The sequence below is a fragment of the Nycticebus coucang genome, chromosome 12 (genome assembly GCF_027406575.1).
Source record: "Nycticebus coucang isolate mNycCou1 chromosome 12, mNycCou1.pri, whole genome shotgun sequence".
In the NCBI taxonomy this organism is placed as follows: Eukaryota; Metazoa; Chordata; class Mammalia; order Primates; family Lorisidae; genus Nycticebus; species Nycticebus coucang.
The window spans coordinates 23,511,893-23,534,868 of NC_069791.1; the positions used below are offsets into that span (position 1 = coordinate 23,511,893).

At 39.8% G+C, this 22,976-nt stretch overlaps 1 protein-coding gene across 2 annotated transcripts in view; it reads left to right on the forward strand.

The window, feature by feature from the left end:
* GXYLT1 (glucoside xylosyltransferase 1) overlaps positions 1-18,049 on the forward strand; it is a 67,221-nt gene extending 49,172 nt beyond the window's left edge. For both annotated transcript variants that reach the window (XM_053557404.1, XM_053557405.1), the window contains 3 exons: positions 4,040-4,163; positions 4,453-4,625; positions 17,170-18,049. In XM_053557404.1, coding sequence (XP_053413379.1) covers positions 4,040-4,163; positions 4,453-4,625; positions 17,170-17,331 — 459 coding nt within the window. In that variant the 3' untranslated portion in view covers positions 17,332-18,049. The remainder of the gene's footprint in view (positions 1-4,039; positions 4,164-4,452; positions 4,626-17,169) is intronic.
* The last annotated feature ends 4,927 nt before the right edge of the window (positions 18,050-22,976 follow it).

Consider the following 22,976-nt stretch of genomic DNA (forward strand, 5'->3'; position numbering starts at 1 on the left):
GTCAGCCAATCTATGTCTCTTCAGTGGGGAATTCAAGCCATTAACATTTATTGAGATAATTGATAAGTGTGGTAGTATTCTATTCGTCTTATTTTGTGAGAGTCCATTGCTTAGTTTTATCTTTTGCATCAGTGTGGAGGTTAGGTTCTGTCCTTTAATTTCTGAGTTTGCTGCTGATCCATTGTGATGGTCAGTGTGTAGAACAGGTTGAAGTATTTCCTGTAGAGCTGGTCTTATTGTGGCGAATTTCCTCAATGTTTGTATATCTGTAAATGATTTGATTGCTCCGTCAATTTTGAAGCTTAGCTTAGCAGGGTACAGAATTGTGGGCTGGAAATTTTTCTGTTTAAGTAGATTAAAGGTAGATGACCATTGTCTTCTTGCTTGGAAAGTTTCATTAGAGAAGTCTGCGGTCACTCTGATGGATTTGCCCCTGTAGGTCAACTGGCGTTTACTCCTGGCAGCTTGCAGAATCTTTTCTTTTGTCTTGACTTAGGAGAGGTTCATAACAATGTGTCTTGGAGAAGCTCGGTTAGAGTTGAGATGACCTGGTGTCCGATATCCCTCTGAAAGCAGTGTGTCAGAATCTTTGGTGATATTTGGGAAAATTTCTTTGATAATATTCTCTAGTATGGCTTCCATTCCTCTGGGGCATTCTTCTTCCCCTTCTGGAATTCCTATAACTCGTATGTTGGAACACTTCATAAAGTCCCATAATTCTGACAGTGAACGTTCTGCTTTCTCTCTCTTCTTTTCTGCCTCTTTTACTATCTGAGTTATCTCAAGAACTTTGTCTTCTACCTCTGAAATTCTTTCTTCTGCATGATCTAACCTGTTGCTGATACTTTCCATTGCATCTTTAAGTTCCCTAATTGACTGTTTCAGTTCCTTCATCTCTGCTATATCCTTTTTATATTCTTCATATCGTTCATCTCTTACTTGATTCTGTTCTTGGATTTCCTTTTGGTTATTTTCCACTTTATTAGCAGTTTCCTTCATTGTTTCCATCATTTCTTTCATTGTTTTCATCATGTGTATTCTAAATTCCCTTTCTGTCATTCCTAACATTTCTTTATAGGTGGAATCCTCTGCTGTAGCTACCTCATGGTTCGTTGGCGGGGTTGTTCTGGACTGGTTCTTCATGTTGCCTGGAGTTTTCTGCTGATTCTTCCTCATGAGTGATTTCTTTTATCTGTTTCCTTGCCCTAATTTTCCTTTCACTTCCTCTTGCTCTTTAAGTTCTCATGCCTGTGGAAGTTGCGGGCGTGGCGTGTTTAGACTGATTGAACATGCGCGACCACTTGCCGGTTTTCCACTGTTTTAAGTCCTCCTCTTGGGGTCCAGAAGTCTCTCGCTGACTCTCTATATCTTCACAGTGGTGATGATAGGCAGATCCCACCAGCCAGAGATGCCTGGAGTCCTATCTCCCCGGACTCACGGTGCCCAGATGCAAGGAAGCTGTTACTCGGCCGCCATCTTGCTCCGTGTTAGACTATTAAGTAATATTTTATTAGTGGTTCTCAGCATGGAGGAATAACAATCCCCATATTAAACATGAAAGAAACAATACGTATAAAAATTAGAGAAGACATAAAACTATCATTTGCAATTGACATGTCTGTATACCTGAAAACCCAAAAGAATATATTAAAAACTACTAAAAACATTTAAGTATATATGGTTAATTTGGTTCGGTTGAAAATGAAAACATAGAAATTATTACCTAAGGAGAGACAAACCATTTTCTGTGCTGGCTGAACCCCAGGGCACAGTATAGCATCGTGCTGAAAACAGTGTTGATATGCAGATTTCCCAGTTAATCGATACCCCCCAAATAGAGTACTATTTGTGCTAAAAGTGTTGTAACTTAGAATGGGTTGGGTGGCCCAGCATGAGGGCTCATGCCTGTAATCCTAGCACTCTGGGAAACTTATGGGGGTTGGAGTGTTTGAACTTAGCTTATGAGTTCAAGATCAGCCTAAGCAAGAGCAAGACCCCATCTCTACAAACATAGCCAGGTGGGCTGGGTGCCCATAGCTCAATGGTTAGAGCACTGGCCTCGTGTACTTGGGGTGGCGGATTCAAACCCAGCCAAGGGCCTGCTAAACAAACAAAAATAGCCACGCATTGTGTGTGTGTTGTGTGGGGCGCCTGTAGTCCCAGCTACTTGGGAGGCTGAGACAAGAGAATCACTTAAGCCCAAGAGTATGAGGTTGCTGTGAGCTGTGCTGTAACAGCACTCTACCAAGGGCAACAAAGTGAGAGTCTATCTCAAAAAAAATAAATAAAAATAAATTCTGCTAGGATTAAAGTTGTAGTAGGGAGAAAAATCTTCACCTGGAGTCTCCCCTCACAGACCCACTGGCAGCTGGGTCTGATGATGAATCTAAGACCGCCCATAGACCAAAGTAACTTGATCAGTAGGGCTCAGTAGCTCATGCCTATGATCACTGCACTTTGAGAGTCCAAAGCACGTGGATCGCTTGAGCTCAGGAATTTGATACCAGCCTGAGCAAGAGTGAGATTCTCTCTCCACTAAAAATAGAAGAACTATGGGGTGGGTGCCTGTAGACCCAGTTAAGCAGGAGCCCACAAGAGGATCGCTTCAGCCCAGGAGTTTGAGGTTGCTGTGAGGTATGATGCCAAGCCATTCTACTAAGGGTGACAAAGTGAGACTCTATTTCAAAGAAAATAAATAAAAATAAAAATAGAGAAAAATTTAAAAAGGAAAGAATGGGTTGCGTGAACCTGTCCCTTTCTCAGCTCTTCTGTAGTAGGAGAGGCATTTGGAGACTAGGGTTCCTTTCCTGGCATAGAGTCTTCTTGCTCATGACTGGCTTTGTGTATCTTTCAAGATGCCTCTTTTTGTTTGTTTGTTTGTTTTTTGAGACTGTCTCCCTTTGTTGCCCTGGTAGAGTGCCATGGCATCATATCATAGCTCACAGCAATTCAAACTCTTGGGCTCAAGAACTCCTCTTGCTTCAGTCTCCCAAGTAGCAGGGACTATAGGCACCTGCCACAATGCCAGGCTAGTTTTTCTATTTTTAGTAGAGATGGGGGTCTCACTTTTGCTCAGGCTGGTCTTCTGAGCTCAGGCATCCACTAGGTTTGGCCTCCCATAGTGTTAGGACTGCAGGGCGTGAGCCACTGCTCCCAGTCCAAGGTTCCTCTTTGTAGAGTTCTTCACTTGAGTTTTTCAATATCAAATAGTAAACTTTTAGAAGATAAAATAGAAGATAGAAATTAGGCAGAAATATATATAAAGAAGTCTTTAAAATGCTAACAAGAAGACAACGAACACTTAAATAGAAAGATATCCATGTTTTTGAATAAGAAAATTAATCATCAAAAGGCCAGTTCTCTAAGAGAATTGTGTGCTACAAGTAGATACAAAGTTGATAAATTTCGATTTGTTTCTCATCTTCCCCTCTTCCCTTTGCAACCTGATTTTTGTCTAGTGCACTGTTTTCTAGTGTTTAACTTAGTTGTGTGTATATTTTTTTACTTGATGTATCAATTTCATATGATCTCTTTGAACTTCCAGTTATAAAAAATAAGCAGATCTGTCAGAATAATGGTGAGCATTATTATTATTAAATAAATATTAATAGCTAATACTGAATATTTATAATGTGCCAAGCACTATTCTAAGGACTTTTTATTTATATATTAACAATTTTAATCCTCAACAACTCTGCCGTGGACACAGATGTAAATAACATAGACATTAAAACTATCAGCATTTTAAGATGAAGATACAGTTATAATTAATTTATTGACAACTTTCGCTTTTGTTTTTCTTTCCTGAACTTTTATTAGTTTTATCACAGCTACAGAGCCTTTCTTTGTTATCCTCCTCTTTTCTACTGCACAGCCCTCCTCACATTTAGTGTTACAATTGTCTCTTGGTTTTGTAAGAGAAGGAGTTTGCATTTCTCATTGTGGTTCTCTAACCGTTGCTAAGAGAAGAATGAAGAAGTATTATGCTGCCATTTTAAACCTGGAAGTCTGAGGATCTTTTTAATGTTTTTATTGACAGAATGATATGACAAGTGTCCGACTACGATGGGGAGATATTCTTATGCCATTGCTTAAAAAATACAAACTAAACATCACATGGGGTGACCAAGATCTATTGAATATCATATTTTTTCATAATCCAGGTAATTATTTAAATTACTTTTATTTGCATTTATAAAAATAATGACAATAATTAGTTTAAAAGGAAACATGAATTTATTTGGTTTTGGCTTTTATTGATGGCTGTTACTATGTATAAGACAGTGAAACTTTTCTTGAATATTGATCTAGCTGGGAGATATCTAAATGCCAAATGTATTTCTTACTGTTTTAGGTCTTATCTTCAAGAGCTGTATATTTTAAAGTTTTGCGGAATGTTACTTTTATAGGATTAGGTGTATTTGCTTTACTGTTTGCTCTTTCTTCATGTAGAAAGCCTTTTTGTTTTTCCGTGTCAATGGAATTATCGACCAGATCATTGTATATATGGAAGCAATTGCCAAGAAGCAGAAGAAGAAGGGATCTTTATTCTTCATGGGAACAGAGGTGTTTATCATGATGACAAGCAACCGGCGTTTAGAGCTGTTTATGAAGCACTGAGAAATGTAAGATTTTTTTAAAACATTTATTGAAAGTAATTTCAAGCTTGTGTTGCGTTTGCAAGGATAACACATTTCCTTGAACTAGTATAGAGAATTTCCATACATCTGCCACTTAGGCTCAACAGTTATTAACATTTTGCACTATTTGCTTGTCATTGGTTCTGTCTGTGTACGTTGTTTTTTTTTTTCTGAAGCATGTGATTTAAATAATTGCATATGTTAAGCTTTTTTACCTCTAAAAACTTCAGTGTTTTTTGCTTAGGGCGTTCTGTTCTTAACCATATCCAGCTCAGAAGATCTAAACGGATGCTGTGCTGCAGTCTGATTTCCTCGTGTCTTCACTCTCCTTTGACCCACAGCAGTTTCCCAGCCTGTCGTCATCTTTGATGACATTGGCATTTTTGGACAGTAGACCCCTACACACTCTTTTTATCAGAATGCTTGTTCTTTTGGCTTGTCCAGTGTTCCCTTATGATTAGGTTTAAGGTATACACACCTGGTCACAATGCTATGTAAGTGGAAACATGTTCCTCTTGGGCTGTCACAGTCACCATGGTCTTTCTGTCCACATCTCTGGTGTTGATTTTGATCAGTTAGTGAAAATGGTTACTTTTTTCCTCAATGTATTTTCTCTTGTAAGCAGTCTATAAGAAGAATCTTGAAATACTCTGTTTCTCAACAAAATTTCCCTACCAGATTTAGCATCCATTGTTGGTTCTTGTTCAAACCAGTGTTTACTCTGGTATTTGCAAATTGATGATTGTTCAACTAGCATTCCTTCCACACATGTCATTTGCCACTTAACATTTTGCTGTCAAGGAAGAGCCCACCCCCCATCCCCCGCCTTTTGTGCATTTATGGGTCTGTATGTAATCAGTATGAATTCTTTGCTGAACATTTTCCCCCAATGACTTATATTATTCCCTTCTTTTATTGTTTTCTATTCTTTTTTTTTTTTTTTTTGAGACTGAGTCTTGCTCTATTGTCACCCAGGCTAGAGTGCACTTGCACCATCATAGCTCACTGCATCCTCAAACTCCTGGGCTCAAGCCATCCTCCTGCCTTAGTCTCCCACCTACCTGGGACTACAGGTGTGCGCCACCATGCCTGGCTAGTTTTTCCTATCTTTTTTTTCAGAGACAGATGGAGTCTTGCTCTCACTCAGAATGGTCTCAAAATCAAAAGTCACCTCCCACCTCAGCCTCCCAAAGTGTTAAAATTTACAGGCCTGTCTCATTATTCCTTTCTAATTATGTTGATGCTAAAGTTGTTCTGGACTTGGCCGTCAGGAGCCCCTTTGGCTACTTCTTTTGCCCTTTTGACATGCCTTTATCATTTTTTGATACTCCCTTATTTTCTGGCTAATAAAATATTCCAAGTTTATTTTACGCTTTCCCTGCACTAGCTCTGAAATTAGTCATCTGTCAAAGGAGCTCTGGTTCCCTTTAATAGGCCTGGATGTTAGGCATGTTTTTTGCTTCTAAGCCCTTTCAGTGGCCAGCTGGGAAGTATAAGCGTGAGGGCAGACGTGCAGTATCTTGTGTTCATACTTGATGCCTTCACTGTCAGCCTATTCCTCCAAGCCTCTTCCTGCCTTTTCCTACTCTTCTTCCTCAGGATTCCAGCTCATAAAGTCAACGCATTTCCTCATTTTCTTAATGCTACAATGCATTTAAAACAATTTGAGAAATGTTCCATTCATACCGTTACCTCCATTCCCCTCTCCAGCCTACTAACAAGGGGTCAGAATTTGTTCCCATTTCCTCTTCCTCCCCTCCCCAAACCTCACCCCACACTCAATACTGTGTTCAGAAGTTACTTCCCTTTCAGTGTGGTTATTTATGTGTCTTAAGTACATTTATTTCAGTATGCTTTCAGTTTCAGGGTTTGGGGCGTTTCTGTTTTTAGTTTTTTTTTTTTTTTTACTCTCCTTGTTATAATTCATTTTCTTGATGTGTGGAATATTATTGTGGTATTTAAGAACTATTTGTATATAGAGAGTGAATTTTCTTTGGAGTCTTTCACCTATTTCTATAGGTTTTTTAAAAATAACTGTATTGAGGGCGGCGCCTGTGGCTCAGTGAGTAGGGTGCCAGCCCCATATGCTGAGGGTGGCGGGTTCAAACCCAGCCCCGGCCAAACTGCAACCAAAAAATAGCCGGGCGTTGTGGCGGGCGCCTGTAGTCCCAGCTGCTCGGGAGGCTGAGGCAAGAGAATCGCGTAAGCCCAAGACTTAGAGGTTGCTGTGAGCCGTGTGACGCCACGGCACTCTACCCGAGGGCGGTACAGTGAGACTCTGTCTCTACAAAAAAAAAAAAAATAACTGTATTGAGACATAATTTATACATCACACGGTTCACCCGTTTCAAGTACATAATTTATTAGTTTTGTGCGTTTGCAGGGTTGCATAGACATTACCATGAGAGAGTTTTGGTCTTCCTTCTCCCTGTCCTCCTCTTAATTGTTAAAAATTCTTTGTACATTAAGTATATTAGTCCTTTACCTGTGACATATACAGTGAATATTTTCTTTCAGTTTGACTTTGTGTATAGCAGTTTATTTCAAAATTTTCATAATCAAATTTATCACCTCCCCCCTTTTTTAAAGTCACATTTAGAAAGGTTTTTCCTGTCTATACTCAAGTGATAATAGTGGTTGTGGGGAATTCACCCACATGCTGTTAATATGTTATTTATTACAGTCAGGCCTTTGTTCTATTTGGAATTTATTCTTTTGTGTTGGCTATAAGGAATGGATATTATTTGATTCTTTTCCAGATGGTTATCCTGTTGTCTCAACATGATTTATTTAAAGTCTACCTTTAACTCAAAAGACTTCAGATACTGATTTTATCATATACCAAAATTCCATTTGGTATTTCTAGATTTTCTCTTTTGTTTTATTGGCCTGTTTGTGCACTAATATCACACTATTTTAATTATAAAGGACTCTTGCTATGTTTTAATATCTGGTAGGGCTTGTTTCCTCCTCATAGTTTGTCTTTTTTAGTATTTTCCTAGCTTTTATATATTTTTCCACAAGTATCAACATGTTTAACTTCATAAAAAAGCTTGTCGGTATTTTTATTGGGAGTATATTAGCTTTGTGTATTAACTTAGCGACTGCTAAAATTTAACTGTGGTGTCTAAGCACAAATGTAAAGACAGACCTTTCCATTTATTTCACAGGAATGTTTTATAGTTTTCTCCTTACAGGTTTTGAACATACCTTAAGTTTATACTTAAGTACTGTATCTTTTTTATTGCTTTCATAAATGGAGTTTTCTCTTTTAAGCATTTGCTTTATGAGTTTTGGGGAAAAAAATTATACTGCTCTTCTCTCCCTGTCCCAGATATCTATTCTCTATTTTCTTCTTATTTTCATAAACTCCTTTTATGGAAGTAAGGTAGATTGATGGAGGAGATAATTTTATTAAATACTTTGTATACCTCTCAATGGATCCATGAACCAAATCTGTACAAACATGTTAGGGACCAACACTTGGGGCAAATCCAAGGCAGGTGTGAATTTATATCATTATTTAATGAGCTATATCCCTATCACCGTCAGCTAATTCACTGCTACAGAGGAAGAATGTGACTGCTTAACCCTCATGTAGATGTGCTTTTTTGTTCAGCTAGGTTATGCTTAATCTTAGTGGGTAAAAACAAAACACATAAATGATAGGAGTGCTAGGCTGATTTAAGTGTGGGGAGTCAGGAGAAGAGCTGATGACCCCTATCTGCTAAATCATTATTATTTGCTAGTGACTAAGAATCTCTGTTCTAGTATACCCTCATTAATTGCAATGACAGAATACAAACACTTAACTGTAATCCATTGTGACAGAGACTGTACTAGAGCTATGAAGAGGGTATCAGTTTTGCCTTGGAAGGTCTCACTGAAGAGAAGGGCCTTAAAGAATGAATAAGAGTTTGTTGGATGCAGGGGGCAGTCTGAACCAAGAACTGCCCAGGAAAATGGTTCAGAAGCTGTGAAAAGATCCATGGAGAGGCACTGGGCTATTCAGCTTGACCAGAATGACGGATGAAGGTTGGCATGGTCTGGGATGAAGATGGATTTGGAGATGGTCTGGTCTATTAAGGTGATGATGTGCCATGATAAGGAATTACGTTCTCCCGAACATCAGTGTTTCTCAGACTTGGTGGTGAAGTGCCAACAGCATTGTAGGCTGTAATTTTGGTGTATTATTTGCTAAGTTTCTTGTCCTATAAACTTGACAGATAAGGTTTCTAAATAGACAGTTTATCATGATATATATGACTGTACTCACTGAAGAATTATAAAATTTACTGTTGATGTTTATTTTAATGTAGCAGGTCTTGTATGCCTTCAGAAATTAATATTGTATTTTAATAATGCTTCATTATGGGTTGTCAGAAGGTGATAAAAATGAAGAAAAGTACTTTTGGGGTTCTGAGTCTTTGCAGGGTAGAAAAGAAATGGATTCCTATAAAAATTGCTATTTTATTTCTTTTGAGCATTTAAAAAATCTGTTAGAATTAAATCTCCTTAATTTCATTTGGTCTGTGATTTATAAATTGATACCTTTAAAAATCTGAGTAATAGTTTTAAGTTAATTAATTTTACTTTATTTTTTGAACATCTTAATTTTAATAGGATTTTAAATAGTGAATTCATGATTTTTTTTGTGTTTTGGCGTCTGTTGATTACAGCTAATATATCCATTTCTCAAGTTAGTGAAGTTAATCATTCTGTTTTGATGTTCGTGGTTAGTGTTTTTAATCTTCCTTATCTATAATTCAGTTAGAAGTATAATTTTTATAAAGAATTGTATTCAGACCAGGGTATTTATGCAAGTTTCAGACAGAAGCTTAGTCATAGCCTTGGAATATAGTGAATAATACGAATTATAAAGGATGCAAACCATCTTTAACATGTAAATGCATAGTTATGTTTACCAGCAAATCCATTTTTATAGTTCATGCATATGTGTTAAATAATAGTTACTGAATGAATACAAATATTAAGTTTAAAAACTGCAAATTCAAAATCAGAACAAAACATTTTATGGCTCTGTATTTTCAGCTACATGTATTTCATTCTGAGTTATATCTCTTCGTGTTTCTGTGTTAACTTTGATTTACTTCACACTCTGTTTAAAACAATTTGTAAAACTATCTCTGCAGAGGAGTCTTGAATTTTTCCTTCCCATAGTACTGCCCTTATATGTGTTACAGTTGGTTAAACTGCCATTCTGCCATACTTTTCAAACATGTTCTATTTTCTGAAAGTGCCTCAGATTGCCTAATTATGATCATCAGCATAGCCTCACTATTTTATATTCCTGCCTTTCAACTATCAGTCTTACATATAAAGCATCATCTTCCTAAAAATTTGTGACTGGATACTGTGCCATTGAAAAGAGAGAACGATTAACTTGTATAGAGATTGCTTCTTAGAGGAGCTGAAATTTGAATTGAGTTGTAAGGATGGTGAGTGCCAGGTGGAGAAGGAAAGGTAAGGACAAGTACAGGCACAGTATCCAATATGGAAAGAGATCTGGAGTCAGGTAAGGGCATGTGGCTTCTGGGAAAGGGACCTCAAGATGTAGGTCATGTAGTGCGCAGCTCTGGGGCGCTGCAGATTGTGTGAATGACAGAATGCAGTTATATTTACAAAGGTGGAAATTTTGGTAATTTATCATCTTCACCTTTTTTTTTTTTTTCTTGAGACAGATTCTCACTCTGTTGCCCAGGCTAGAGTGCCATGTTATCGTAGCTCAACAGCAACTTCAAACTCCTGGGCTCAGGCAATCCTCTTGCCTCAGCCTTCTAAGTAGCTGGGACTATAGGCGTCTGCCACAACACCTGGCCGGTTTTTCTATTTTTAATAGAGATAGAGTCTTGGTTTTGCTCAAGCAGGTCTCAAACTCCTGCAATGTACCTGTCTTGGCCTCTCAAGAGTACTAGGATTATAGATATGAGCCATCAGCCAGGCCATCATTTTCTCCCTTAAAGGTCAAATTGCTTGTGTCATATTGTGGGGTATAAGAAGTCTAACTCATGAGCTACTGTTTTTATTTCAGGAAATATTTATTTAAAGGCTTTCTTTTTCCAGTGAAGAACAAAGTTGTTTTTAACCCCACACTGGTGTTTAATACATGAGAATGGGTGCGTGTGTGGTAACATAAGCACGGTTAAGAGCTGCAGGAGTGCAGTACTCACACTGCTGTGCCGGTCCCTGCCAAAGGCCCAGATGGCAGTGTGGTCTGGACACGCTGGGCTATGGCCGAGGGCAGCGGGGAAGTGGTCACAGTGCTGGTCTCCAGGTCTGCCAACCACCTGAGTCATGGGGCAGGTGGGACCTCAACCCCTACCAATAACCCACTGTCCCACAAGCTGCATAAGATCCTAGAGACAAGGCTGGACAGTGACAAGGAGACATTGGAAGCTCTCAAGGCACTTTCAACCTTTTTTTGTTGAAAATAGTTTGTGCACTCAAAGAAATGTACATGGATATAGTGAACATAGAAGTTTAGTCATCAATGAAGAATTTGTAAGCATTTTCATGGGAGTAAAGGAGGAACTTGAAATCATAAAGATATTCAAGTAATAAGCAACTGTTGTCAGGATATGGCAGATGGTCTGCAAGTCCATGTGAGGATGCAAACAGCTAGGTCACAGTGTTGCATTTGTTAGGTAGAGTCCCTCTCCTAGTTGTGTCTACGTGAGGATACAAGCAGCTAGGTTACAGTGTTGCATTTGTTAGGTAGAGTCCCTCTCCTAGTTGTGTCTACGTGAGGATACAAGCAGCTAGATTACAGTGTTGCATTTGTTAGGTAGAGTCCCTCTCCTAGTTGTGTCTACGTGAGGATACAAGCAGCTAGATTACAGTGTTGCATTTGTTAGGTAGAGTCCCTCTTGTAGTTGTGTCCTGCACCCACTGCACTTTCTTCATGGAGTACATTGTCCTCAGTGTGACCTCCTCTTTCTGCCAGAGGACATGGACCAGGTGCTCATGGACCTGGGTCTGCTTTCCAAGCCAGCTCAGGCCTCTATGATGCTGACTCTGAGCTTGACATCTCCAATGTGTTCTTGGAGTAGGGTCTTTTTTTTTTGGTAGAGACAGAGTCTCACTTTTATGGCCCTCGGTAGAGTGCCATGGCATCACACAGCTCACAGCAACCTCCAGCTCCTGGGCTTAAGCGATTCTCTTGCCTCAGCCTCCCAAGTAGCTGGGACTACAGGCGCCCGCCACAACGCCCAGCTATTTTTTGGTTGCAGTTCAGCCGGGCCGGGTTTGAACCCACCACCCTCGGTATATGGGGCCGGCGCCTTACTGACTGAGCCACAGGTGCCGCCCGGAGTAGGGTCTTAACTACCATTCCGGGATCCCATCTATAAGCTGCAACTTCGGGGCTGAACCAGCTGCCTAGATCATGGCTGCCCCCCCTAGTGATTTGGGGCACCCCTGCAGGGGATGGGACCCCAGGACGAGGCCCTCCCATCCTTCCTGGCTTGGTGGTGACCTTGGTTTTTTGGAGAGTCTCACTAGTTCTAGAAGGATAAAGATGGGGTGGGGGGGTGGAGGGTAATATCAGAACACGTAGAGAGTTAGGTACTAATCTCTTTTCTCTGTAGCCTCTTGGTGGGGACTGGGTAGAGATTGAATGCAGGGCCCCCAGGCCAAGGCTGTGGGAACAGACACCTTTAGCAAAGAGCCCTGTACTTCCTTTTGGCCTTGGACTTACTGCTGTTTTGGAGTCAGGTTTCAGGATACCCCAGCTCACCAGTTCTGTAGCTCATATCCACAAAGACTTTTTTTTTTTTTAAGACAGAGTCTCACTTTGTCATCCTCAGTAGAGTTTCGTGGCGTCACAGCTCACAGCAACCTCAAACTTTAGGGCTTAAGGAATTCTCTTACCTCACCCTGGCAGGTAGCTGGGACTACAGGCACCCACCACAAAGCCCAGCTATTTTTGATTGTAGTTGTCGTTGTTTGGAAGGCCCAGGCTAAGTTTGAACCCACCAGCTCCAGTGTATGTAGCTGGTGCCCTAGCAGCTGAGCTACAGGTGCCGAGCCCACAGACTGCCAGTTTTGCAGGCTGCCTTCACAAAACAGGCAAGCTAGGGTTGGCTTCATCTGCAGTGTATGCGAGGCCTCAAAGGGCTCTCGGGTGAACAGGACAAGGGACCACAGGAGCATTGCACTGAAGCATTGAAGTCCTGTCTCTGGGCTGTGACCAGGGAGCTTGCATCAAGCCCACCTGAGTGTTTGAGGTAGGAAAATGAAAGGAGTAAAGAGTCCAAGGCACCTAGCAAGGAAGAGAGTCAACTGGACTAGAGAGGAGAGAACGTGCGTGCCAGGCAGGCTGTCGGCAGCTGTCAGACTGGCAGGTTCACGGGGTGGGCAGGAACTCTGTGGCTCGCCCCCCGAGGCTACATGGTGCTGGAATAGGGTGGCTGGCACTGGCCTAAGTGGCAAAGAAGGGGGGTGTGAGGAGGTGGGTGGACCTCCTTTTGGAAAACGAACATTAATGCCATTCACCCCAGACAGGCTGAGTTTACCCCTGTCCTGTGCTGCCTGTCCTTGCCAAGACGACCTTAGTCAGAGGGTGTCCTTAGTTCAGGATGGTGTAACAGAACACTGTAGACTGGATGGCTTAAACCGAAATGATTTCTTTCTTACAGTTCTTGTAATACCATTCACAAGGACGATGTCACCCCGATGGGTGGAGTACTCCCTAAGGCCGCACCCCTTATACCATCATATTGGGATTAGGGTTTCAACATAGGAATTTTGAAAGGACACATTCCATTGCAAAGGATGATGCAGCATGGGTAAGACCTGCTGGCAGCAGAGTGGGGGGAGAGGGGCAGAGAGCTCCCCTAAGGGTTCAACAGTGAGATTTCTTTGAAGAAAACTTCAGTTAAGCTCAGTAAGATATTAGCAAGAGCCTAGTGCCAGGGGGAGCATGTGCCAGCCTCCCTGCATAGTACTACTCAGCCTGCCTGCCTTCCGTCCATCCTTGTATTGAACAAATGAGTATTTGTTCAATATTATGCCTAGTGAATGAGCACAGTGAGCAAGACAGACCCAGCCCTGGCCCTCCTGGCACCTGGTGAGGAAGACTAGTACGTACTCTTAAGATAATTAGATTTTTTAAAGAGCTATGATGCCATGTAAGAAAGACATGAGCTTCCCCTATAGTGTTTGCTGCTGTGTCTTCAGCACTTAGAACAGCTCCAGGCATCTGGCATAGACATCATGGAACAGGTGAAACTGAAGAACAGAGGTGCGCTGGTTTAGAGAGATCAGGGAAGGCCTCTCTGCAGATTTGACACTTTTGAGCTGGGCCCTAGAAGGAGATAGACATGAAGATGTGGAGAAAAGCAGTGGGAATTCAGGCAAGGGAACTGCTACTTTGGAGTAGGCTGTTCGAGCATCCCAGTGTGGCTAGAGAGCAGCCCCAACGGGGTCAGCAGGATCAGTGGAGGTCACACCGTGAGGGACAGGGGAGGTCCTGGCCAAGAGCACTAGAATGCCACTGGAAGGTTTTAGGCAGGGGAGGACACTATCCAGTTCCCATTTTGTGAAGATGACCTTGGCGGGGATGAGCTGAAGGGCAGGAGTGGAGCGAAGCCAGCTGGGAACTTGTTAGTTGTTCAGGCCAGAGGTGACAGAGGCTTGGGCAAGGCAAGATTAGTAAAGATAGGGACACACAAACATACCCAGAACTCTTATTGGGGATAGAACCTACGAGAGCCATTTGAAATCTGTACTGAGTATTGGTTGTATACCATTCTTAGTTCTGGGCCCTTTGTATATTCCCTCATTCAGTCATCAATAAACATTGCTCCTGCCTGTTCTGCCAAGCTGTGCACTGGGCCCTGGTGATCCCAAGATAAATTCCTGTCTCCAACCCAAGCATTTGACTTTCAAGCAAAAATAGAACATATTGGAAATTGTCATTAAAACACAAGATAAGTGGAAAGATGGCAGATCTTCCTGAGATTCTCAGGACTATAAATTGGGAAGTACACAAAAAAGTACATTAGATCTATGTAGCTCTTTTTTTTTTTTTTTGCTTAATTTCTATAAGAAAAAATTTTCTGCATATCAATCACACCTCAGTAAAGTGGTTTTAAAAACAAATGAATCATGCAAAAGAAAATCATACTTTTTGGCTTAATCCCATTTTGATTTGAGAACTTTAACAATAATTTGCATGTAATGAATATGGTTCTCTAAACACAATAGATGAATTATTTAATATTCATATTTATTATATATTTATGAATGGGAAGAAACCTTAAACATTTTAAGCAGAAATAAAACAATTATTAAGTGGAAATAAAGAAAAAAAACACGAAAATGAGTGAACTAGATCTCTTAAGAACTGCGTCTGCTTGATGATCAGCAGTCTTCCTTCAGTCCTTAAGAGCCTATCCAACGTTTTCATTTTATTGTCATTGTATAGTAAAAGTAAAAAAGGAATCATAGTTTCATCTTCCTGTTACCTGTCTCTCAAGCAGTTAGTCAGGTGTGCTTTTGGACAGTATCACTTGATGAGTTTTAACCTGGCTGCCACTTTTAACCACAAACAAATTTAAATATATCTATATATAGCAAGCACTTTTCCCAGTTTTCCACCTTTCATTAAACCTCATCCTTTGACCAGATTTTCAAAAGTGACTTAGAACAGTTTCATTTGCTTGACGTTTGGATTTGCAGTGCTGTGTGGTGGGTAAGTGCTTGGACTTCTGGAGCTAAGCTGCTGGGGCAGACTCCTGGCTCAGGCACTTACTAGATTTGTAACCATAGGGAAATTCTCTCTTGCTGCCCTAATACTTCATTGTAAAATGATGATGACATTGCCTGTATTATAAAGTTACTGTAAGGGGGCTTAAATGCATCAATACCATATAGCACTTAGAAGGGGACCTGGCATTGGAGGAAGCACTCTGCGCACTATTTTTATTTTCTTTACATTTTCCTAGCTAGGCTTGCCCCCCTACACCCCCACCCCCACTTTTTTTGTCTTGAAAACAATTTTAGGTATTTATCTTCACTATGTGTGATTGATTTTTTAAAATCATGGAGTGATGGCTTCATGCAATTAATGTTCAGTTTTCTTTCTAAGAGATAAAAGTCTATGTTATAAATAAGCATCTCAGTTCTTCCTGTTCTCTGCAGGTTGATTCTGGGTTCCTACAGACTCACTAATTGTGTTTGGGTGGTGCTTTGATTTCTTCTTTCTTTCTGCACTAGTGAACCTCAGGGTAACTGGGTCTTAGTCAGCCTGGGGAGATTTCAGGTTCTGAGTTTCCATTGTGGTTTGCATTTTTAATTGACTTCAGACTTTCATGTAGAGTATCCTATTTTCTTTCTTTTTTTCTTTTTTGAGACAGAATCTCACTATATCACCCTCCATAGAGTGCCATGGTGCCACAGCTCACAGCAACCTCAAAATTTGGGGCTTAAGTGATTGTCTTGCCTCAGCCCACTTACAGGCACCTGCTACAATGCCCGGCTGTTTTTTTTTTTTTGGGGGGGGTGGGTTTGCTGTTGTTGTTATAGTTGTCATTGTTGTTGAGCAGGCTTGGGCCGGGTTCTAAACTGCCAGCCCCAGTGGTATGTGGCTAACCACTGAGCTATAAGCGGCAAGCCAAAGTCTCTTACTTTCAAGCCCCATCTATCTGTTTCACTGAAAATATGCCTAGTATTTGAAAATACTGTAATGACAAATTATTTCCACTTAACTACTACTAAAGTCTTTTTCAAAATATATTGCTTGTGATATTAGTATTTTTTATGGTAAAAAGAGGACTCTAGTCAAAAATGTATTTTGGAATACAGGCCAAACAATAACTGAACAGATGTATTTTCTGTATTTCTGGTTGATTTTTTTAAAATCAATCACACATAGTGAAGGTAAATACCTAATACTGTTTTAATTTTTAAACTTTTTCATGTGCCAAAATGAATCTCTATAAAGAGCATATAATATTTAGCAGTTCTCGAATGTATTTATCCTTGGGATCCTTTTGTGCAGTAAGGTTCTTTGGGAAATGCTGAACTATCATCAGAATTGATGCTGAGCTGATGGTTCTATTTAATTTATTGAAAATACTGACTGGGCATAGTGGCTCCCACCTGTAATCCTAGCACTTTGAGAGGCCAAGATGGGAGAATTGTTTGAGGCCAAAAGTTTGAGACCAGCCAGAGCACCATAGGAAGACCCTGTCTTTACCAAAAATAAAAGTATTAGCCAGGTGGGGGCGCGCACACCTGTAGTCCCAGCTGCTCGTGAGGCTGAGGCAGGAGGATTGCTTGAACCCAGGAATTGGAGGTTGCAGTGAGCCGTGATGCTGCCACTGTACTGAAACACAGGCAATAAAGCAAGAACCTGTCTCAAAAGAAAGAAGGAAAGAAAGAAAATATTTGTTGAGCATCTAATTTCTGTGAGACATTCAATAGAGGTTGTTAATATAAAACCGACTGAAGTTGTTTGGAAAATAATTAAATTTTTATATGTATCTTTTTTATTTTCTTTCTCTAGTGTTCTTTTGAAGATGAAGACATCAGTTCCTTATGGAAATCGTTAGAACTGGAACTACAAAAGACAGTACACACATACTGTGGAAAAATTTACAAAATATTTATCAAACAACTAGCAAAAAGCATAAGGGACCGTTACAATAGACCACCAAAGGAAAGGTGAATCCTGGTGACCGCTGAGTCAAGGAGGTGAAAACAACAAAGTATCAGAGGATGAATGTGAAGGAATCATCTTGGATGAAGTATTCAGAAAGGAATTATTCATCTCAGAATAATTTTCTTCCTAAAGAAGTTAAATGAGCAGTATATTCATGTAATGAAGAATAAGTTAAAATCTTGGACTCCAGCATGAAGCATTTTTGATCTCTGATGTTTTGTGCTGTTAACTTGCTGTCATTCCAGTATTGATTTAAATATTGAGTGGTCTTAGTCTACAGACTTCTGTTGACTCTTACTCTTTAATGAGTAAGAACAGTAGGAGTGTATGGATGAAGAAAACGTACCTCATACACTGTGGAAACAGACTGAGTATAGCAATAATTTTATGTCAGCACTAACCTCACTTTAAATGTGTGAGAAAAAAGTTGTTTACAGGAGCAGAAAAGGTTCTGTTTCTAAAGAAATGTGATGTAACCGGTGTAACCATTGACAATCTGTGTGTGCCTTTATACATTTCATCTCTGTTCTAAGATATTTTTGTGACAATCATGTTTAAAAGTGCTTTTAGGTTATGAAGTAAGCTGTCTGTTAAAAATTGAGCTATATAAGAAAGAAGAAAAATAGTGAAAACTTTGGGGTTTTAATGTCTCTGTGTGTCTGTGAGTATGAGAGAGGGAAAGGCAGTGTCTTCATTTTGTATGTGTTAAAATGTCTTGCCAAAACTCAGATCTGAGATGGTTAAATAGATAGTTGGGGAAACTTTGTATCACTTTAAATGAAAATTTTCAGCTTTACTGGGCATTCTGGAAGCAAAGTATACTATGGTGATAAATTGAGAACCTTAGTAGCATCCTAATATGATGGTGGAAAATGTGATGGACCAAAATACATAAGCTATATACACATTCCTGTGATCAATAATTTCAGTTACAACAGAGTAGGGAAAAAAGTTTCCATTTAAACTTCTACCTCATAATGGCTTTGCAAGATATTTTTGAAGAAGCAAATGGGTGTAGAGCCTTACATTATACACCATTGGTGGGTGATTTGGATTAAGCAGGTTGTTACATCTGACTATAGAAAAAGTAGTATGATCAAGTTAATGTGCATATGTTTCTTTTTTTTTTTTTTTTTTGTAGAGACAGAGTCTCACTTTATGGCCCTCGGTAGAGTGCCGTGGCCTCACACAGCTCACAGCAACCTCCAACTCCTGGGCTTAAGCGATTCTCCTGCCTCAGCCTCCCGAGTAGCTGGGACTACAGGCGCCCGCCACAACGCCCGGCTATTTTTTGGTTGCAGTTTGGCCGGGGCCGGGTTTGAACCCGCCACCCTCGGCATATGGGGCCAGCGCCCTACCGACTGAGCCACAGGCGCCGCCCATATGTTTCTTTTTTGAACATCACTTAAGATAGGTGATTTTTTTCAGTCTTGAAGATGAGAAGAATCTCATTTCTGTGGCATTCTTGATCTACTACCTGATGTATCTGTAGATTACTGTACTGAGGTACATAACTGGCTGCTCTCTGGTATCTTCTTTTCCTGTCTTTGATATTTCAGTGTGCAAGTAGAGAAGGGAAAATTACCACTCATGGCAAATCATAGCAATTGTCTTTGTGAAGCCAGTGCCCTCTGTGGAGACGAGGGATATGCAGGAGATGGTCAGTACAGTTGTCCTCATCTTCTGCACCACAATGTCCTCATGTGGTCAGTACAGTTGTCCTTGTCCTCTGCAGGACAGTCAGGGACAGACTGAGAGAGGAAGGTCTAAGAAAGGCAGATGGGAAGTTGAGAACCAGCTCAGCACTCGTATAACAGATAAGTTAGCATGAGCTGGGCTTCCCTGGGCAAAATGCCATCGTGCATGTAAGAACCTGTCAACTGTGTTGAAATTGAGTTTGCTGAGTGTAAAATCGGAATTCTAAAATTTCAAAGTTTGCAGGATACATATATATAAGATTATCTCTAGTAGTCCCCAGATAAGACCATTGCTTGCCTGGCTGTGTAAGACTCTTGTTGGGAGCTGATTTTTCCTAAGCTTCACATTTCGGAGACTCCGGTATGTCGTGTTTAGTATGGGGCCCACAAAAATTATTTTTAACTCAGAGTTTTAAAAATTATACAAGGGTAGAATAGTGCATTGATACTCAACCTCTGATACAACCCTTATCAATATCTTACCATATTTGCTTCATCTATTCCTTTTGGACTTTTTTTTTTGGCTGAAGTATCTTAAAATCCCAGACATGGTGCGTTGTTCACTTCTGTGAACATTCTGTAATGACAGTTGACATCACACCTAACAAAGTAGCAGCAGTCCTCTGGCTTCCTTTCATATCCATCCTTAAGCAAGTCTCCTTGATCGTTTTAAATATGCCATCTTATAGTTGGGGTGTCAGAATCAGGTTACAGAAATAAATCACATTATGACTTTATTTGTAACAATCACTTCAGATGATTTTGATGTTGGCTAGTTTGGGAACCACTGGAAATTATTTTGCCAACTTGAAGGTTGAAGTTAGGATGATTGGTAGATTATAACTGTGATTTTGAAATATTGTATTAGAGGAAGCACTTGGATTTTTATTTTTTTGAAGCACTTGGACTTATTGACAAGATATGAATTTATATTAGTAAGTTACTTAAGATTAATTTTCTCAGTGAACAGAGAAATCTCAGCACCCTGGGCTCTCTGGTTGATTGGGACTGTGCCGAGTGGGCCGTGTCCTGTGGTGTAAGTCACGTTGTGGCTTATTTCCACTGTCACACTGTACATTGTAGATCTCGGGAAGTTCTTCATCTAGTTTGTTTAGACCTGACTTAACTGATCACTGTACCATAAATTAGATTACAGTGAGAACTTTCTTAGTGACTGTATTTTGCCTGAAATTAATGGTATCACAGTGTCTATAACAATTTTAAAATGGATTTTCTGAATTTATCTTTAGCCAAGGTAACTTTCTCCTTGAGGATTCTAAAGAAATGAAGTTCTCAGAGTTGATGAGGTTAAATTGTAGACGGACAACTTGAAGAGTGTATCACATTGTTTTTTGGTATAAATGGCCTGTCATAAAACATAGTGTATCTATGCAGTTTATATAAATTACATTATATATTCTTTGAGCCTATGTGTTAGAACAAGTCTGACCTCAGAACTATCTCTGGGCTACAATATTACCAAAGAGGGACAACTTTATAATGTAGTCAGACTTTATTTGTGTGAAGTAGACAAGAACTTGGAAAACCTTTAGAAAACATATATTGTGATTTACATTTTAAGAAAATACATACTTTCTTTCCTTACAAGGAGTAGTTGATTATGTATAGGCCTAACCGCTTCAGAGCCTGAAGTAATAGCACTGCTACGCAGTCTCCCCCCTGCCTCCTTTCAGATGTGACTGTGCAGTGAAGGGAGGGCCAGACTGAACTGGATCGGATTCTCTTCTGGGCCAGGGACCTCAGGCATGTGAGTTCACGTTCTCTGTGCCTTAGGTTTTTAACTGCAATCACATGCCCTTCCATCCTCACAAGATGCAACTTGGAGACGAGAATGGATCTGGAAGCATCCTTGAGGGGCTTACCTGGTGCTAGCCCAGTGCTCCTGTCAGAGTTCTGCCGTGCTCAGTTGTCTCCTGTGCACGCCATCATGCTCCTTAAGGCTGATATCTGCTGACATGTATCTCCAATATGAATTTGTTTATATTATGTAAGGAAGAGTTTTTCAGGAAGAGAAGGTTGAGAAGAAAAGAATTGTGTAACTGATAACCAAAAAAGAAGGAATAGAGAGGAAGTGAGAAAAGGGGAGGAGGTGGAGAAGAGGAATAAGAATGAGAATGGCAAAAGGCAGAGCCGGGAAGAGAAGAGATGGGACAAGAGTGGGAAACCCGAGAAGCAGAGATGGAGAGACATGGCCGTCCAGGGTCAGAAAAGGTGCTGGCTTCGTTTGGTTTGTTGGCATTAGAGATGTTTCTGACCACTACTCACTGATCATTCAGTGCTGATTCAACTTTATCTTTCTACTGGCTCTCAAGTAGTGAGCGAGGACTTGTGAAAACACAGGTATGTTCCTTTGTAACTGCTCTTTCAGCCATCACCAGGGGAGGTTGGAGGTGGAGGGCACTGCTTTATCAAGTCTTTAAGGAGCTCAGGAATCAATTTCAGCAGCCAGGTTTGGGACTCACTGCCCTGCCTTCAATAGCGAATTAAACAATAAGTCACATCTATTTAGTCCTCAGTAGGTGTGCTTTTTAGTTACGCCATTATGAGTAGATTCAAGAGAACAGAACAGAGAGAAAGGGAAAAACCTTGAAAGATAGTAGTCATTCTCTTATTTTTCAGATGTTTGTATTTAAGTAATAAATACCTTAATAGTACTCAGAACCTCTTTGAGATGTTTTTAGAAAGACCACTGATCTATGTTTTAAAAGAACTTTTTTGGTTCCTTAGAGTAGAAAAGAAAAGTAGTGGTGCAATATGTCAAATGTGGGGCCAGTTATCCACATATTAAATACAGTTTCAAGTGGCTCAAAATAATAATTGCCTTATTGCATTTTAATATTTAATAGAAATAGATTACATCAATGATTTGTACTGTAACAGTTACTTTGTACATTGCCAAAGCAATCCTTTTTTGCCAATTAAAGTCTGGCTAAACTGTTCCGATGTTTGTTGTTCTTAGTTCATTGATGATGAAACTAGACTTTCAAAACTAAGTTGTGTAAACTTTAGACAGAAGTCTAAAAAGTGTGATAAGAATATTCTTTTTTAAAAAAAATAAAAATATGTTATTGAAATATCTAGCAGTGATAGAATCATGAGAAAAACAGAAACACACATTGGGCTGGGCAGTTTTAAATTGCCCATCAACATCATTTGCTTTTAAATGGAAAATATGTATTATCATCTCATTTCTACCAGTAATTGCAAATGTTTAATATTACTTGTTTAGGATTTACTGTAAACTCAGCTTTCAAACAAAAGAAAGCCTTTGAAAAGGGAAGAAAACTAGAAGAGAAAACTCTCAGTGCTAATACCGTGAATACTGTTGGGAGGCACTGCGGTCAGATATTCTAATACCAAACTTAAGAACTGATGTGGAGCCTTTGGTTATGTTTAGTTTATATACACAACCTGAAACTGAACACATACACATAACACCATGGCAGCCCCTTGTGAAAATTGGTGAAGAAAATGAAACAGTGTATATTATAGTTAAAAGGCTTTGATTAGGAAAAATAGCTGTTTTCATCCTTTGTGTAAAATCTCTTCAGGGAATATTGGAATTTTTCTTATATATAAAAAAAAAATCCAGGGCTTGTAGTGTGTGTCCTTCATTCAAAATTTAACATGCATTAATGCCTTGTCAGCTCTATTTGAGAGCTGTGCGGTGGGTAAGACGGATGCTGTGATAGAAGATCTATGAAAGACATGGTGGTTTACACCTGTTCCTGAAATCAGAAACTGGAAAAGGATGCAAGTGTTTTAGTTTTCCCCCCAATATTTTGCATAAAAATATTAGTAATAGTTCTAAAGCTACAGGAAGGCATCATTATGTACTGTGAAATACTAAATTGCTTTTTATTTTAAAATATTTTGGTTTTAGAATGTGAATGTCCTCCTTCAAGTATTTTGAGTACTTTGACAGTTATTAAA